Source organism: Crotalus tigris, unplaced genomic scaffold (genome assembly GCF_016545835.1).
Source record: "Crotalus tigris isolate CLP2741 ecotype Arizona unplaced genomic scaffold, ASM1654583v1 scf7180000017600.4437325, whole genome shotgun sequence".
NCBI lineage: Eukaryota > Metazoa > Chordata > Lepidosauria > Squamata > Viperidae > Crotalus > Crotalus tigris.
The window spans coordinates 3,498,177-3,517,427 of NW_024096504.1; the positions used below are offsets into that span (position 1 = coordinate 3,498,177).

At 41.6% G+C, this 19,251-nt stretch overlaps 1 protein-coding gene across 2 annotated transcripts in view; it reads right to left on the bottom strand.

Annotated features, from left to right (window-relative positions):
* Positions 1–17,670, bottom strand: part of IPMK (inositol polyphosphate multikinase) — a 40,678-nt gene extending 23,008 nt beyond the window's left edge. The window contains exons 1-3 of one of the 2 annotated variants that reach the window (XM_039367358.1): positions 17,102–17,670; positions 5,922–6,007; positions 1,338–1,434 (exon numbers count right to left, since the gene is read on the bottom strand). In XM_039367358.1, the coding sequence (XP_039223292.1) occupies positions 1,338–1,434; positions 5,922–6,007; positions 17,102–17,291 (373 nt within the window). In that variant the 5' untranslated portion in view covers positions 17,292–17,670. Of the gene's footprint in view, positions 1–1,337; positions 1,435–5,921; positions 6,008–10,056; positions 10,248–17,101 lie in introns of those variants that run through there. The other variant, XM_039367367.1, reaches the window with a different exon arrangement.
* Between the last annotated feature and the right edge of the window lie 1,581 nt (positions 17,671–19,251).

Consider the following 19,251-nt stretch of genomic DNA (forward strand, 5'->3'; position numbering starts at 1 on the left):
AGCCTGTTAAGCTTGAAGCCAAGAGGTCTGCTTAAAATTCCTATGCCAAATTTAGCCATTATGAGTCCAAATTGAAATAAGGAAAAAACACTACAATTTAAAGACTGCAGAATGAATTAAATTCAATTAGATAATTAATTAACCTAGTCTAACTAAGGAGCCCAAAAGATTTGCACCCTACTGAGCTGAGACTAAGTCAAAAACTGGGAAGACACACCCAGAGGGAGGCGTGGCTAAAGTTCTGATTTAGTCTCATCTGAGCAGGAAGGCTGAAATTACCCACCAGTGGATTCTACATTCATCATGCTGGAGAAGCAAAGGGGGCGAGAAAGCTTGCAACGGGCTCGAAGCAGCACCTGTCAGCGTTGGTGACAAGAAACTCCCCACAAATCCAGGGAATGGGTAGAGAAAATGAGCCCCCTTTGGGAGGAAACCACCACCTTCTTCTCCTTGGCTTTGCGCTCTTCTGTTTCTCGGCAGCCGGGCTGGCAAGCCTCTCCTGGCTGGAACTTCCTTTCCTTCCCTCCCTCTTGGTTTCTTCCTCCTTCCCTCCCTCTCCCATTGTCCCTTCCTTCCTTCCTTCCTTTCCTTCACCTCCCTTTTTGACCCTCCTTCCCTCCCTCTCCTCCTTGTTGTAAGTCGAGGACTACCTATACTTTCCCATTTTTTCCTTTTTTTTTCGGTCAAGTTTTTGATACTCCCCCCATCCCCCGCCAGCTGGATGGAGGTTTGGGGGTCACCACAACATGAGGAACTGTATTAAAGGGTTGCGGCATTAGGAAGGTTGAGAACCACTGTTCTAGGGTTTCAGCATCTTTCCTGAATCGTGGTCACTGGAAGTGGACTTAATTAAGTACATCAGCTCTGAAATATTTTTTCCACGAAGTTCTATATCAGTGGTTCTCAACCTTTTTAATGCCGCGACCCCCAACCGGTCGTAAGTCGAGGGCTACTCAACCGGTCGTAACTTGAGGACTACTTAACTGGTGCAGCACCGTTTGCAGAATGGGACTTTTGGTGGGCTCAGCAGGGCAGAGACAGCCTGGACAATTCCTATTGGCTTTTGAAAGCCAATAGAATTAGACTCTATTCAAGAGAGTCTATTCTATTGGCTTTCAAAAGCCAATAGAATAAAAGGGAGTAGCACAGCTAAGGAAAAGGGGGAAAAAATGGCGGACTGCGTTGTTTGGCGACCCCCGTGAAATGGTCGTTTGACCCCAAATGGGGTCCCGACCCACAGGTTGAGAACCACTGTTCTATATGATAGAATTTAAGAAGACCCTCCACAGTAATTTCCATCAAATTCATGTCTAGCAGACTGAATATAGCAATAGTACCATTAGGTGCAGTAGGCAATGACCAGGTTCCATAATATTTTGGCAAATATTTTTGTAGTTCAAGAAACACAGAGTCTTCACATCCATCAGCAAATACCTGAAATAAAATAAATGTTAGTAAAATACATTGGATCCTATAATAGTTTCTCTACTTTTCTGCTATGATAGCAACTTTGGAAATTTGAACCTTACTTTATATAAATACCAAATTTATAGGAGTAAAAATGTGAGTTACCTCCAGTATGACCAATATAGATATAGATAATCAATGAGTTGCTAACATATCTATCCCTATCAAAAATCCAGATTTTATATTTTATTATTTTAAAAAATCAGTTTTTGTCACAGTCTAGGCATCCAACTTCCTAAGATTCTGATTCTCAAGCTTTTCTTCATCACAGATCCCCTTTAAATATGTTTTGTGGCCAAAGACCATGGCCAATTGGCTATGCACACCCAAGACTTAAGATTTAAATCATAACATTTCTTCAAGCACTCTTGGACACCCTGTGATGACATTGTGGCCTCCCAGGGGTCCACAGACCACAGGTTGAGAACCATTCCCTGAAGGACTTCTGAAATATAACTAACCAAAATAGTTTAAATAGCTTTTTAGGCTCCATACAACTGGCTGGCAATAAAGACAAATAAAGTATAGGAACCCACTAAGTATTAAATTGTGACAAAATTGTGTATGAGGAAGATGTTTAGTCAAATCTTTAAACATTTTTATTTGTATAAACACCTAAAAAATAAATTCTATTACAATAACCATATATCCCTCGGAAAGCTATCTGAAAAATATTGAACAAAACTATTCAGTTCTTTTGATAGAAAATGGAACTAATCAGATGACAAAAAAGCAGACAGAATATAGATTGGCTTATATTACTCTTATATAAATAAGGAAAGAGATTAAGCTTGTTAGCAAGTTAATTTTAGAACCCTGATAGCTTGAAGTTTTAGACTACTTATAACATAAATTATTTTATTCATTTCAAAATCATTTCTTCTCCAAACTCTTAATCTGCAGAAGTACATTGAAAATCATATTATTTTACTACAGAAATTGCAGATTCTAATCAGCATGTCTAGAAAACAAACTTTGATGCACAAAAATCATCCTAAATGGGTCAGCTGCAGACTGATTTTGGTTTGAAAAGGGAATTGAATTATGAACTGGTTTAAAAAAGGAACTGAATGTTTCAGAGCAAGCTGTTCAAAAACTTCTACAGTAATTAACTGTTTGTCAGAATCCAATTATATTTCATCTTTAATTATCAAATATAGAAACTCCCAATTCTGCCTTCTCTGGATTCTGCCATAAGAGGGAGAGAAGGGGGAGAACAAAGGGGCTTTATGGCCCTCACTTCCTTCAGTACACTTCAAAGGGCTGAATGTTGAATGTGTGTTTATTGTAACCTCGAAGTGTTAGCATACCAAAGGAGAGTATTTGCCTTTCATGTAGTTATCTGAAGTCTCATCCAGACGGAAGAAAGAAGAAAGGGGTGGAATTGTGATACTTGAAACTATCACTGGAAGGGGGGTTGATTGGGTGGGACTACTGGGGAACCCCTTAAAACCTTGAATGGGAGAGCTTGAACCCCAAGTCCTGTCTAGCATGCCTGCAACCATTTTCTCTTAATAAAGGATTCCTGTTGGAAGAATTATTCCAAGAGTTCTGTCTTCTTAAGATGCAAAGTGGGGTGGGTCCTTACATTAGACAGGACTTGGGGTTCAAGCTCTCCCATTCAAGGTTTTAAGGGGTTCTTTCTAAGTTCATACTATTGTTATTCTAGATAATTCCAGTGGAAGACACATTATGTACTCTCTCCAACTCAGCAAGGATTTTACATTCCTTTTTCTAAAAAAAAAAAGTATTCATGTTTTAAATATTGGTTAGGGGTGGAAGACGGGGTCGAACAACTTCAAGCACAGTTGCTTATAGACTTTCTGATTTTATGAGTTTGGGATAATAGGTGAACATGAATGTTTAACTAAAATTAAACTAGCCTCTACTACAGTATCACCTTTACCTTACATTCAAATGTCTAAACATACCTTTTTAAAATGTTATTATAAAAGGATATGAACATTATAAATCATGGTGAATAACTGCTATGTAAACATATGACACAGCCATGAATACTTCTGACAATGTTTAATTTTTTAAAATGTGATTAATGATTCATATCATTGATAATTTTTTTCTTTCCAGTATGTAGGTTTCCATTCTAAACACTCTCTGGTATAGGGAATATCTAACAGATATATAACAGATTCTGTAAATAGTTTTCAACATCTAAATTTGATTATTTTTATGTCACATATTGGTTCAACTCTGACATAACTACAAACTATAACTATAGTTTATATGTGTAATTAAAATAAAGTCTTGTTAAGCCTTTACAAATACTTGTCTAAATAAAGAAGGGTTATCTATGTGTTGGAACTAAAGTCTTCATCCTGGTTCATCCAAGCCAGGAATAAATAAGCAACATGGCGACTGCTTTGGGAAGATGGTTACAGTTTATTGAAGAAGCAGAAAGATGGTTCTTGCAGGAAAGACCAGAGGAGAGAAGGGCTGAGCACATGGGCAGTAGGTTTTTATACCCTCTCTAGCCTTTTGTTTGGAATAGTTTCCTGTTCCTGTGGCATGAACTTTGAACTGAGTCTGAGTGCTTTTCTAGGCCTTAATATCTGTGGTTTAGTCCTATTATGTCCCAAGTTTGCGTGAGGTATGCAGATTTTAAGTCTCTTTGTCTTCTTGAGTTCTCTGGCTCCAACTTTCTGATGGTTTTACATTTGCATTCGTATAGGGCTGGCTACTGCTTGGGGACAGAGAGATTTGGGGCCAGGTTTGGTTTCTGCTTTTAAAAATACTTTTGAGGAAAAAAATATATTTTTCTGCCTTTTTAATATTTCCTTCTCTGGGGGGCTCTGACTTCCCACATATGCTTTCTAAACAGAAGCAGTAGACTAAGAACAATTTTATTGATGATAAATAATTTGTTACTATATTAATTATATAGTTATACTATAGAAAAATGTGGGGTAGACAGCATCACCAGCAGATGGATCTGTAGCTGACTGACCAGCCGTACTCAGCGAGTGGTCCTCAATGGAACCGCATCTACATGGAGGGAAGTGTGTAGTGGGGTGCCCCAGGGCTCTGTTCTGGGCCCAGTGCTCTTCAACATCTTCATCAACGATTTGGACGAGGGGATAGATGGGGAACTCATCAAATTTGCAGACGACACCAAGCTGGCAGGAATAGCCAATACTCCAGAAGACAGGCTTAAGATACAGAAGGATCTGCACAGACTTGAACACTGGGCACTATCTAACAAAATGAAATTTAATGGTGAAAAAAGCAAGGTTCTACATTTAGGCAAGAAAAACCAAATGCACAGGTATAGTATAGGGGGTACCTTGCTCAATAGTAGTAACTGTGAGAGGACCTCGGAGTCCTAGTGGACAATCACCTAAATATGAGCCAGCAGTGTGCTGCAGCTGTCAAAAAGGCCAACACAATGCTAGGCTGCATTAACAGAGGGATAGAATCAAGATCACATGAAGTGTTAATACCACTTTATAATGCCTTGGTAAGGCCATACTTGGAATAGTGCATCCAGTTTTGGTCACTGCGATGTAAAAAAGATGTTGAAACTCTAGAAAGAGTACAGAGAAGAGACACAAAGATGATTAGGGGACTGGAGCATATAAGGAATGGCTGCTGGAATTGGATATGTCTAGTTTAATGAAGAGAAGGACGAGGGGGGACATGATAGCAGTGTTCCAATATCTCAGGGACTGCCACAAAGAAGAGGGAGTCAAGCTATTCTCCAAAGCACCTGAAGGCAGGACAAGAAGCAATGGATGGAAACTAACCAAGGAGAGAAGCAACCTAGAACTAAGGAGAAACTTCCTAACAGTTAGAACAATTAACCAGTGGAACAACCTGCCTCCAGAAGCAGTGAATGCTCCAACACTGGAAGTTTTTAAGAAGAGACTGGACAGACATTTGTCCAAAATGATATAGGGTTTCCTGCCTGAGCAGGGGGTTGGACTAAATGACCTCCAAGGTCCCTTCCAACATTACTATTATTATTATTATTAAATTAGTTTTGATTTAATTATTATTGCCTTTATGAATAGTTCTATGGTTCATTCTTGAATTATTGTGAGCTATATTCTGGGTTCTCTCAGAAGGAAGAGTGGTAAAAAAATAATGCCATAATCTCTAAACAACAAAAGTAATACAGAAAAAATTCAAGACATTGTTTTAAAACAGCAATACTTTTAACGACACACCCTTTGTTATCCCAAGATGGCAAATAAATTCCCAAGTCAAGATGGTATTCAGATCAGCGTTGGAAAATGTGATTACATCAGGAATGGAGACATACAACAGTTAAATGCACTAGGCCAAAAATTTAAAGCTTTCAGAACCATTATACAATTTAGAATAATGGAAAAGTAAAATGCAAGACATGTTCACAAGGATAGTACACAAAATGGGTTGTTCAATTCTACAAAAAAATGTTATTGCTTCCAGTTGTTTTAGAAAATGAATTATTTTACCTTATTGTAGAAGTCTAGTTCTCTGGGTCCTCGAGGAGGTGGCTGCAATTGTTTGAGGACAGTGCCATCTGGATGCTGCAATATGCCTGAGAGACAAACAAAACAAAACCAAATATGCTGATCTTCAAACTACAATATAATTTCAGTTTTACTTCATAATGAACAGAAATCCAAACACAGAAGAGCACTTTTTAACATAAAAGCCCAAGAAATCTAATTTAGAATAATTTCTAATTATTTATTTGAAATAAATAAACCGGAGAAGGCAGACTTGTGGATTTTAATAGGAATTAGTTTTTCCAACATAGTGAATAAATGTTTTCTGAAACTACCCAACATGAGTTAGTGAACAATAATATTGTCAGGATGCAATTCTGCTACATAAAAGCAAATGATCCACTGTTTGTCATTATTTTCAACCTGACTAAAGACAGACCAGATCTAATTATAAATTGCAAAGCAAGTTACTGGTGAAACTTAATATAACTTACAGAATTAACTAATTCATGTGGTAAGTATATAAAAAATGGCAATTTTACAGCCTAATTATTGGTTATTTTCAACTTTCTTGTGCAAATTGTTAAGGTTGGGTTACAGTTCCAGAGGCCCTGGAAGAAATTAATTACCGTATATGCCGGCGTATAAGGCGACTTCCGCAAGCGCTAAAATCGGTGCCAAAGACAGGGGTCGTCTTATACGCCGAGTCATCTTATATGCCGGAAATACTGGTAGTTTCCGGCGTATAAGACGACGTTCTAGGAATGCGGCTCGGCGACAAAGACGGGGGTCGTCTTATACGCCGGGTCGCCTTGTACGCCAGCATATACGGTATCTGGACAGATTCAAGCCTGAATCCAGACCTGGTACAGCAGTGAAACAGCATTGATTGCACTTGTGGATGACTTTTGATAAGAGTGTGTGTGTGTGTGTGTGTGTGTGTTAGTTAGTACAACCATTCTGGCCTTCCTTCTCAAGGCTTTCAATAGTGCTAACCTTCTGGATTTGTTTAGGGGATTAGGTGTAGAAGGCACAATACTGCAGTGGTTTTCCTCTTTTTCAAGGCCAATTTGTCAGTATTGAGGAAGGGGGAAAGACTGAATCTAAGGCCCCTTTCTACTTCTCCTCTTTAATATCTACATGCAGTCACTGAGTGAGGTTATTCAGCATGGGTGTAAAGTATCAGCAATATGCTAATGATATCCAGCTGTACAACTCTGTCCTAGACCAGTGGTGGTGAACCTATGGCAAGGGTACCAGAGGCGGCACTCAGAGCCCTCTCTGTGGGCACGCGCACCATCACCCCAGCCCCACCTCCCCCCACAGCCCCCTCCTCACCAGCAGCCCCCCCGGAGGAGAGTTGCCCTCAAGCATGGCCCGCGCGGAGCAGTGCAGCCAAGGACATGGCAGCCGGGCAGCAGAGACATGACTCCGCCCTTGTGCCCTGTCGCACACAATTGATGCTGCGGAGCACAGGTGGAAGGTATGGCTGCCATAGCACTGCTGGGCCGCCTGGGTGATCTGCGACAGGCCGTAGAGGCGGTGGATGGCCCTGCGGGTGGGGGCGGAGCTGGGGCGGAGCGGGCAGGAGCAGGGGGCGAAGCAGGGGCCGGTTTTTGGGCACTCGGTCTCTAAAAGGTTCGCCATCACTGTCCTAGACTGACCAAGTGATGCCATTAAGGTTCTTTCTTCAAGAAAGGGGGATGAATCTGGAAGCTCTGGGTTTGGGAGAGGGAGAATAGGCTTCAGCTCACCCTCTCCCCATTTCAGAGACATTTCATCTTACATTCTGGGTGAGGCTCTACTTCCCAAGTTGGTGAATGATTTGGAATTATTTCCTGGATTTATAACTCTTGTTCAAAGAACTGATGGCAGTCATGGCTAGGGAAGTCTTTGCACACATTTTCCTTGTGTACCAATTGTACTCATTTTCTGGATCCGAAGGCCTTATTCCTAACAAGTTCACAGTGACTTGGTCACCTCCCACTCAGACTAATGTAACACACTCTGCATGGAACTGCCTTCAAAAAGCATTCAGAAGCTGCAGAGAGCTCAGTAATAGAAACAAAGTTTAAATAGGTAAGTATTGAGGGTTTTTTTTGTCTTTGTGCATCTCAAGATTTAAATTAGGATAACATGGGTCATGATTTCTCAAAATCAAACAGAACAAATTCAGTCCTTAAGTTACTAATTATACATTTTATACATTCTATTATTAGTGATTTTATGAACTGAGAAGCTCAGAAATTAGTTAAGATTAGGTTCAATGTCCCCTTACTTTTTATAAACTGCAGGAACTATGAGACCAGTTTTTCATTTTCTCATACTGAATACTTAGTATCTTTATTTAGACAATGTTTGTTAATAATTCTTGTTGGATAATCAATACATAGTATTGCCTTTTATAGAGATGTATACAGATGATTAATTTTATCAAAACCACTATCCGTACATTTCTGGGCATCAATTTAAATTTAGTACTAACATCAGTTGTGCCAATTCTGTGATGTTGAACTGCAGCTTATTTTATCTTAAAAAATTATATTTAAAGCCTATTGTATTCTGAACAGATTCTATACTTTAAGATTTATATTACAAGAATTACATTAGCTAGATCTATCCTGGCCCACCTGTTCGTTAATTAGAACCACTCTGATTCACAGCAGTCTACAGTACCACTGTAACTTTATCCTAGTTTCTCTGTTGGAACTCTTGGTCTCCTGCCTCTCACTGAGAAATTTCCTAACTGGCAGCCTCAGAATTTGAATCTTGAAACGCTGGTAGAATTGATGTGGGTCTCTGTATCCAAGGTGTCATTTAATCAGAATGCTTCAAGCAAGAAACGTATTTCTGTGTGATACATATTCCTTCGTTTCCATAAATCTTACATCTGTAACTTTCAAGTCCACTGCCACTTCCTTTCTTGTCTGTCTCTTCTATTATCACATTTTGTCAAACAGACAGCATGTTAGCAGGCTATAGCAAAAATAAATCATGATTTATTTTAGTAACCAAATAGTAATCCTAAACCTAACCTTAGCATATAAGATTTCATAATTAAAACTCTGCTACTCCAGATGTTGTGAACACTAGCCATTAGAAATCCTATTTATTGCAAACAATTTGCCAGGCACAAGGAACCAGAAAAAACACAATGAGCTGATCAGATTGGAATGTTTATTATTGCTCACAAGAATCTCACCAGACTAAAGCAGACAGTACATAGCTACTAGATAAATACTGAAACAAGTTTTAAGGAGAATCTCCCTTTAGCCGCTTCCTCTCCACAAGTGATTCAAGGTTAGTCAGCAGTTTCACTCCCTAACTCAGCACCAGATGCCACCACACAATTGTGTATAATATATATGGTTGGCTAAACCTAACTGAAACCATATTCTTCTTTTAAAAAATAACAATGATCTTGCACCATGTGTGCGTCTTTGTCAGTCTTGATTCCTGGTGACTATATGGAAAAGTCCATGCAATTTTTTGACAATGTTTTCAAAAGTAGTTTACATTGCCCTCTTCCTAGAGGGCTAAGAGAGAATGAATGTCTCAAAGCCTCCCATTTGGTTTCCATACTAAGGCAGCACTAAAATCCAGGGTTTCCTACCACTAGTCCCGTGATGCCGAATCTATGGCACACGTGCCACAGGCGGCACGCAGAGCCCTCTCTGTGGGCATGCGCATCGTCGCCCCAGTCCTAGGCCTTCAGCCCCATCCATGAGCAACCTGCACCAAAATCTCCCTGGGCAAGTGGCTTTTTAAGCTGGTTTTATAAAATGTTTTCGCTTTAGGCCTCTGCCGCCGTGTGCAAAAAAAAAAAAAAAAGTTTAATCAATCAATTTCAACTTCTCAGGGGAAAAAAAAGATCTCGTAAAGTTGGAATTGATTGATTGAACTTTATTTTTAGTCCAACATAGCGGCGGAGGAAGTGACGCGTTGGAGCTGGAAAGAAGGTGCCGCGAGGGGGTGGAGTGGAACGGCAAGAGCAGGGGGCTCCATGCAAGGAGTGGGGCGGGGCCTGTGCATGGGGTGAAGCAATGCGGCGGCGCTAGCATGGTGGTAGATCAGCTGCTTCCCTCCCCCTGCCAGACATCTGCTGAAGCCCGCCTCGCCTCACCCCTCCCAGCCTCACCCATCACGGCCTCCATTCCCCGCTTTGCCAGGCCTCTCCTCTTCCGGCTCTGGTTTGCTGCACCACATCTTTCCTTGCTTGGGCTTGGTGTTCTGGAGCCTGGCGCCCCAGGGCACGCCCGGCCTGTGGGATGAAAAGCGCAGAGATGGGAGTGTGCAGTGACACAAGCCGAGCATCAGCCGGCTCCCATTCGCCCTCTCCGCCACATTGTAAGGCCGGAGAGGGGAATGCAGCAGTCATGCAGAGCCGCAGCCTGGAACTGCTGGTGGCCGGCAACATGTGGCAGCTGGAGATAAAGGGTGAGAAGGAGGAGAAAGCAGGAAGGGTTTCTTTCTGTGTGTGTGTGTGTGTGTGTGTGTGTGAGAGAGAGAGAGAGGGGGGGAGGGAGGAGGGGAAGAGGAGGAAGCCGAGGTGTTACAAAAAAGGGGAGCTTCCCCCTTTCTCCCCCTTCTCTTTTTTTTTAACCTCCTCCCACTCCGTTCAGGTGCAGCTGGAGAAAAAGGGCAAGAAGTGGGAGAAAGCAGAGAGAGTTTTTGTGTGTGATGGAGAGAGAGAGAGAGATTGAGCCAGCAGGGAAGCAAACGTGTGGGGAAAGGAAAGCATTTCAGAGTAAGCAAACTTACAAAAAGGGGATCTCTCTCTCTCTCTCTCACACACACACACACACACACACACTCACACACACACGTTGCATCATAGAACTCTTTGGATTGAATGGGAAGTTAAGAGGAATTGGCATGAGTTGAAATTAAAAGGCGAGTCAACTCCCCCCCCAATTATTTTGTCAGAGACGTGGAAAGTGGTTCTTGCTTCTACTTCCTCTCATCTGCTCTTTTATAATTTAATCCAGCCTTACCCAAAGTAATGTCATTTGGGTGTCATAGACCACAGTTCCCATAATCCTGTGGCTATGCTGGCTAGAAATGCAATGCCTTATTTTCTCTGCAGTATGCACCTAGGAGACAGTAGGTCTGTGCGATTTAGATGTATTTAAACATTTGTTTCTTCTGCCTAATTTATTAAATCAACATCTTATTTGAAATTAAATGTTTCTGAGAAATCCAGGGTGGTTTACAAAAAAAACTCTCAAAGACATCAACATCAACAACACAGCTTAAAACAATATTAAAAGTGTGTATTTTAAGAAAGAAAAATATTAGTAGTAATTTACTTAGTGCTGTTTGACCATAAAATGTGGTGTTGCTCTACATACGCCTGGTTGAACAGTATTTTCCTTGGAAGAAAGTTCTATAAGTGGGGTGCTGTCTCTGAGAAGGCTCTGCTCATGGCCACTGTTCTATAAACCAAACCAGGGGGACCATCTGGTCTAAATGGATGGTAAACATAAATGATTAGGTGGCTGGAGGCTAAAACATATGACAAATGTTTGTGGGAATTGGGTGTGTCTAGCTTAGTGAAAAGGACTAGGGGTGGTGACATGATAGCACTGTTCTAATATTTGATGGCTGCCACAGAGAAGAAGGGGTCAACCTATGTTCCAAAGCAGTGGTGGCGAACCTATGGCACGGGTGCCAGAGGCGGCACTCGGAGCCTTCTCTGTGGGCACACGTGCCGTTGCCCCAGCCTTACCTCCTCCCGCAACCCCCTCCTCACCGACCCCCTGGAGGAGAGTCGCCGAGCGTGGCCCACGCGGAGCAGTGCAGCCAAGGACATGGCAGCCAAACAGCACAGACAAGACTCTGCCCTCATGTCCCATCGTGCACAGTTGATGCTGCAAGGCGCGGGCAGAGGGCGTGGCCTCCATGGCGCTGCTCGGCGATCTGTGGTGGGCCCTGGAGGCGGTGAGTGGTCCTGCAGGCAGGTGGGGTGGGGGCGGAGCAGGGGCAGGCAGGGGTGGAGCAGGGGTGAGGCCAGTTTTGGGCACTTGGTCTCTAAAAGGTTCGCCATCACAAAGCATCAGAAGGCAATAATAGATGGAAACTAATCAAGAAGAAAACCAGCCTAGAACTAAGGACTTGTCAAAACAACTAAGCAGTGAAAAGGCTTGCCTTCAGACGTTGTGGATACTCCATCACTAGAGGCTTTTAAGTAGAGATTGGATATTCCATTGTCTGGAATGGTATATGTCCCTTGCTTGAGCAGGGGCTTGGACTAAAGACCTCAAAGGTCTCTTCCAGCTCTTTTTGTTTGAGAGAAGTGCTGCCAACCTCTCCCTCTCCCCTCATCACTTCCTAGGCACAGAGAGAGGGAGGGAGGGAGGGAGGGAAGGAAACAAGAAAGGGAAGGAAAGGAAGAAGATGGGAATGAAAGGGAGGGAGACAGGGAAGGAGGAGAGGGAGGGAGGGAGGGAGGAAGGAGAATGGAATAAGAGGGAGGGAGGGAGGATCTGAGGGAAGTCCTGCCTTAGCACATGGCCACCAGCAGCCCTGTTGCCCTTTCACCTTCTCCTGGTGGTCTCCCATCCTATTGCTGAGGATACTTTGGTTACAAAGCCAGGTCTCCTTGCATGGAGGAGAGTGAGCCTCCTTCTCACTTGCTCTCCTGCACTCACCATAAGCAACCTGGCCAAGGAGAGCGAGCACAGAAGCAGTAGCATTGAGGAGGAGGTAAACGCAGCTGGGCACCCCCTCGGGGAAGTGCAGCCAGACTTCACCTTTACGCAGACTACATCACTTTCTTGATGTTATCATAAGTACTTGTAATCTGACTCACATGTAACCTACATCTACCCGTACATAACTAGCCTTCTTCCCCCATTTTTCCAATCCTAGTTTAAATCTTTCAGTTTAGCTACTCTGTGCATCCAATGAAGTTAGCTAAAGCTCACAAAAGCTTTTTCCTTTCAATAACCTTAGTTAGAAAGGGTACTACTTTTTCTGATTTTTTTTAGTATAGGCTAAGATGACCATTTTTCTATTTCTTCTCAGGCAGTCCGACTTTACTGACAGTTTTTGCATGAACCCAATACTAATTCCATGAAATTTATCATTACAGTAATTGTTTTAGCAAAATTTACAAAGAAAAATAATTGAAAATTTAAAGATCTGAAATACATATAAACTTGTCTTTGCTTCTAGCCTTTTATCATCAGTTTATCATGTTATTTATAATATAAAATGATAACTTACAGTAGATATATTTTCATTTTTTTATTTTCATTTTTTAATATTAATAGATATAATAGACTGGTATGTTTTCTTTCCATTATCTTATATGACTTCCTTGCTGTGTTTGCTGGGAAACCTGCTTCTATGCTTGGTCTTCTAAATTTCAGGAAATTTACTTATTTCTCTGCCTCCCACAATGATGTTTTTAAAATGGTTTCAAAAGTAATGCTACTAATTTTCCAGAAGAAATTATAACAAATGGTTGTTTTGTTTAGGAAAGATATCTGATCTAAGTTTCTACAGGAAGCAGAAAAATGTAGGATAAATGCTTTTTTTAAAAAAAATATGGAAGGGTCTGTATACATGTGTTAATTGAACATGTTGGTTTGTTTTTATCTGGGTGCTTTCTGTCTTATAAAAATTAGACATGGGTGGAAGTGACCAAGAGGAAGAATGAAAACAGGGAATGGGAAGAAGAAAATAATGAGCTATTAAAGATACAGTCTTGGTTGTTTTTCACAGTCAGTGAACTTCAAAAGGGTTTATTGGAAATGTTCTCATAAAACAACAAATGAAAGAAGACTTGCATGCCCATTTAGAAGAACTTCTAAAGCTGTTTTGTCCATTTTTCCTAGCCTGATTTTTATAGAATTACAGTATATCAGATGGAAGACTGTAAAGTAAGAATTTAGAAAGAACTTTAATTAGTAAATTGCCACTATTTGAAATAAAAACGTTATTAGATGCAGTCTCCAGAAGAAATGTTTATTAGGCTACTCTTCTTAGATTGGACTCAGTATTTTGTCTAACAGAATGTGTTTAAATTATCTGACTCTAGAAAAATTGACACCATTTTTGTTTAAGAATAAAATTTATTTCACGTTGACTTCAGTTGTTAGGAATTTTATGTTAGAAACCATATAAAAGGAGTCTAACATTGCTGTTTTTAGGATAAGTTTTTCTTCCAGTATAACCTACAGCTCTGATGTTTTCTATTGATCCCGTGGTGGCGAACCTGTGGCACGCAGGGCCCTCTCTGTGGGCACGCGTGCCATTGCCCCAGTCTTAGGCCTTCAGTTGGGTTTTATAAAATCTTTTCGCTTTAGGTCTCCACTGCCATGTGCAAAAAAAAAGGTTCAATCAATTAATCAATTTCAAGTTCTTGCGGGAAAAAAAAAGATCTCGCAAAGTTGGAATTGATTGATTGAAATTTTTAATCCCACCCAGTCTGCTGTTACCACCGCAGCCATGCCCACCCAATGGGCCACACCCACACAGCACCAACAATACATAAGTGTGTTTTGGGTTGCAGTCTGGGCACTCGGTCTCTAAAAGGTTCACCATCACTTTTTGAAATCAGCCAGGATTGCGTAGCTGTAGGGACTACAAACCATTAGTAATAAGTTTATATTCAGGCTGATATGAAAGCCTTGTATATAGTTTTGATTGTGGAATTAAGCTATTTTAGCAGCTTGGTTTTTTAAAAACTTTAAAAACATTTATGGCAGTTGGGATTATGATAGGATTAAAAATGCACAGTGAATGGATTCTTAATTCTCAGATGCCAAAGTAATAGTTGGAAAATATTTCTTGATTAGAGATGCGGCCTGGTGCTCTGCATGGTTTTCCCTGCCCCATCTCCTCGAGAACTAGCAAAAACAGAATTATCCTAGTTCTGTGATAATGTTAAACTATTGTGTATAAATCTTTTAAAATAAAGTTATGAGAAGGAATAAATGTTAATATCATATGTATCACAACAATTATAAATTGAAATAATACCACAAATCACTGCTGCTTTGACAATATTGTTATATTATATTATATTAATTACATTATATTATATTGTTATATCAGTTATATCTGTAAAATTTTATGCTTTCTCTAGAGTTCAAAGAGTGTTTTTATAATCATAATACATATATTAAAATAAGAGCCTTGGTTATTTTTTAACTATGCGTGTAAAAATTAAAGAGCCAATTCGGTTAATGATTAAGTTGTTGGACTAGGGTAGTGATGGTGAACCTTTTAGAGACCAAGTGCCCAAACTGCAACCCAAACCCCACTTATTTATTGTCAGGTGCCGAATGAGCATGGCCCACTGGGTGGGTGTGGCCTACTGGGTGGGCAGGACGTCACTTGTGTCAGGGTCACTTGTGCGGGCCTGGGGCAGATCTGAGGGTCTCCAGCGGAGGGGGGGTAGGACCAGGGCGAGCGCCGGGGCATGGTCCACTAGGGGAGGCTCACTGAGCCTCAGGCCATGCAGGGGGTCCTTGGACGGTGGCACAGACTGCCTGGAGCCCTGGGCAGTGGAGGTCAAGTGCCCAGCCTGGCCTTTGAACTCCCATGGCACCAGGACCCCATAGCCCTGCCTAGCCTTTTTTCAGATGTTTTAGCCTTCAGCCCTCTAATCAACTTAATTGTTCTTCTTTGCACCCTTTCCAGAGTCTCAACATCTTTTTTATATTGTGGTGACCAAAACTGGATGCCATATTCTAAGTGTGGTCTTATCAATGCCATATAAAGCCGTACTAACACTTCATGTGATCTTGATTCTATCCCTCTGTTGATTTTGGATTAACAAATTTTCTGTTTCATTTTTGGATTAATTTTGCATTTGGGACACAATCAAAAGTTGGACTGTTTCTCATGAAAATAACCAGCAACTCTTACATAGAGAAAATACCCAGTTGCTCAGCAGCACTCAGAGCAAGCTAGTTATATAAACATAGTTGGGGGAGAAGCATATATTTTGAAAGAATAATGTACTAATATCAGTTATTATCTTGGATATGGATTACTATGTAGCACATAAGTCACAACATTAATTGTGCAAGGTACAATTAGAAATAGACTAGCTTGTTCTTCTTCTGTCTTTCTCTCTTTCTTCAGTCCTAGAATAAACAAGACTCTAGGGCAGGGGTATCAACTGCTGGCCCCTGGGCCGGTTCCATCATACAGAGACCGTGCCCACCCCAGCTCCGGCAATGCAAAAAAGTCGCGATACGTCGCAATACATCACATGATGTGGTGAGTTTGACACCTATGCTCTAGTCTAGGGAAAAGATAAGGAAAAACAAAAAATACAGATTAACCTAAAGTTCTGTTCCCTTAGGAAACCAAAACTGAATGCTTGGAACTTTTTTGAACAATTAAAATATTGACTAAAATGCAATTATTCTGCATTTATCACATTTGTCTGACTCTACCTGCTTCTCACTCAAAATGAGTGACAGAGAAACAGGGAAATTCTGCCATTTCTCTAACAGTTCTAGTCATCCCTTCACACTGTGGCAGAGTCACTACATCAATTTAGCCAGACTATGCATCTGATGGAATGAGCTAAAATAAAATGTGTTAGTGAGAGAAGCTGGTATCAGGCACCTCCTGATCCGGAGAACAACGAAATTCAACCGGACGTCCCTATTCAACCACCTTGCTCGCCTCACAAAACTCAGCCTCTTCTTCACCGGATCAGCTGAAACAGAAACACTATGAAATTCCTCCCTTCTTTTGCACGTCACATTCTCACCGCTCCGACAGGATTGTTTAGTACACAAAAGGAAATCAGTCAGTCATGCAGGCTGTCTCCTGAGCTGTTTAGGACCGCAAATAGCGAGGCGACGTGCCATAAAGAGTGGGCTGGCTGGTTGGTTGGGTCCCACCCAGCCCTCCGGGGCAGCTCTTCCCATCCACCCGGTCCTTTTCCCCTATGAAACCTTGCAACACGCATAAATGCAAAACGGGGAAATAGGAGAGGATAGAAGCCCAAGAGAAAGATGAGGTAACCCGGCGGGAAAACCGGGAACTAGATGCGTACCGGCCCCGTTGCAAATGATTTCCCGGCAGCAGGCCGGAGGAAGTTACACCGCGGCGAGGGGATTTAGAGCCCCCCCAAACCGCTGTCCCGCCCGCCGACAGGCACAGCCCCGCGGGTCAAACTTTCGCCTCTTCTCCCTCCACCTCCCGCCACTTACCGCCCTTATCCTTGCCAAACATGTGCCCGGCCACTTGGTGAGAAAGCGGCACGCAGCCGTCGAGGAGCCGGACCGTCGCTTTAACCTCTTCCCCGTTCGCTGTCGCTGCGCCCGCCGGCGCCGAGCCGGGAAGTCCGTCTAACCGCTCGGCCTCCCGGTTCTCGACACAGCGAGGCGGCTCGGTGGCCATGTCCTAGAGAGCCGCGATGGCTGCGCCTCCCGCTTCAGCCTCAAGGCCCGCCGCCGCCCCGTCCGTCTGTTTGTGGACCCGGCCAGGCCCGGGGCTCCATCTCGCCTCCGCCTCCGTTTCTCTCCCTCAGGGAGCTAAGCGGTCCTCATCTTGGCGAGGCAAAGAATAGCTACCGAGGCACTGCTGAGCAGGCGCGTCGCGCTTTGCGCCTGCGCACTGGTAGCGATTGAAGCAGCCTTTGGCTCAGAGTGACCTGAATGTGTTTCCTGTGCAGCCATCCGAAGCGTGCGGTGGCGGCGACGGTGCTTTAGTCACTGGTAGAGAGGTGTTTTATGCACGGTTTCCTCGTTGCTATTTCTGAAAGTGGCTTCCGTTCTTCAACCGGGTTAACATTTTCGTGCTAAACCATAGTTCGATTCACTGTGGATGAGTTAAAAGATCAGAGTTGTCTAAGTTTTTAAAGCACGTTTAGCGATAAACCACGCTGTGTTCTTAACATTCTTTATTTGCTTTTGGGTTATTAAACCCTGTTGGCTGAGTTTCCATTACATTCTTTCCTGTGGTTAAAAAATAAAGAGGGAATTGGATTTCTGGTGATTGGACACCTCTAGATAGTTTTCTTGGTAATGCACAATGTGTTTTGGCAAAGCTTTCTTCATGGTTACCATGACCACAATTTACTCAATTGTCCCAGTTGGATGGGTTCACACAATATATTGAATTATAAATTAGCTGTGTAACTAAAATGTTTTTTTAGTTTGTTCCATCATGTGCAGAGAAATATAGTCACTTGGGTGTACAATACTGTAGTTTTTCTGTGGCAAGCTAAGCTTAAAAATATTGGTAAGTATGGCACATCATACCAATTAACTCCCATCAAAGTGTGTTCTTGAACCAAAATTGTAATTACATTTTGGATATGTGCAAATTGAGATTTTTCAGAGTTTCACACAAGTCAGAGTTTCATGAGACACCAAGTCATAGTTATTTCATAGTTATTTCAGGTTCAGAGAATGCAGAAAGCCACAGAGTTAAAAAAAAAAAACAACAGCAAACAAAAGGAGCAATATAATAAAATGGAACAAGTGCTCTTAATAATCAAACTTTCAGCTTAATGTGCCATAAATAGAACAGACAATTATGGAATTTTAACTAAGAAATCCTCCAGGTTTGCAATTACTTCCCATCATTTTTCTCAATCCTTTTGTTTGTTTCCAACATCTTTAATATAAATCCCTGGACTGTCTAAATACTGTAAAAACCCTATAAGCCACTGGAGTTTTTTTGTACTTCAGAGGTTAGGGTTTTAAAAAATCACAAACCAACCCATTTTGTGTTGGTGTCAAAGTAATTAAAGACCACATTGTCAAATAAGAACTTGCCATGCACAGCAAATGCAGGCAGCAAAACTTTCTTACAAATGCAGGACTTCAGAATGTAGAGAACCCCAAGAAATGTTGGAAAAGTCAGTCTTGTTTAATGCTATAATTATGAGATTGGAAGTAGATTCAGATTCACCTTCCACTTCCAAATTAAATCAAGTATTTGGGTTTTGTCAATTCAAAAATTGAAGAGTTTCAAAAGTAACATTCCGATTCTACAGAAACTATCCTGTCACTATTCTGATTTTACCAGAAATTTTGAGCTCAGAAGATTTTCATTAAGCACAGATCATCGTTAACACTTTCTGAAATTGGAACAGATCAAAACAGTACGTTCCAAACTCTGAAACACTACAAACTGCACGTATTTATATGAATCACATACTCCATAGTTTTTCAACAGCATGTTAAACCAGAACCAAATTAATCATTTGTGGCTCACTGCATACTATCATACCCAGGCTGAACAAATTACCCAAACTGAGTGATCTAATAAAAATCCTCATCATCTGCAAGGGATTATAATACTTTAGAAGGGGCGTTGTCTTACCTGAACGCCTTTTCTCAGCATGAGGAAT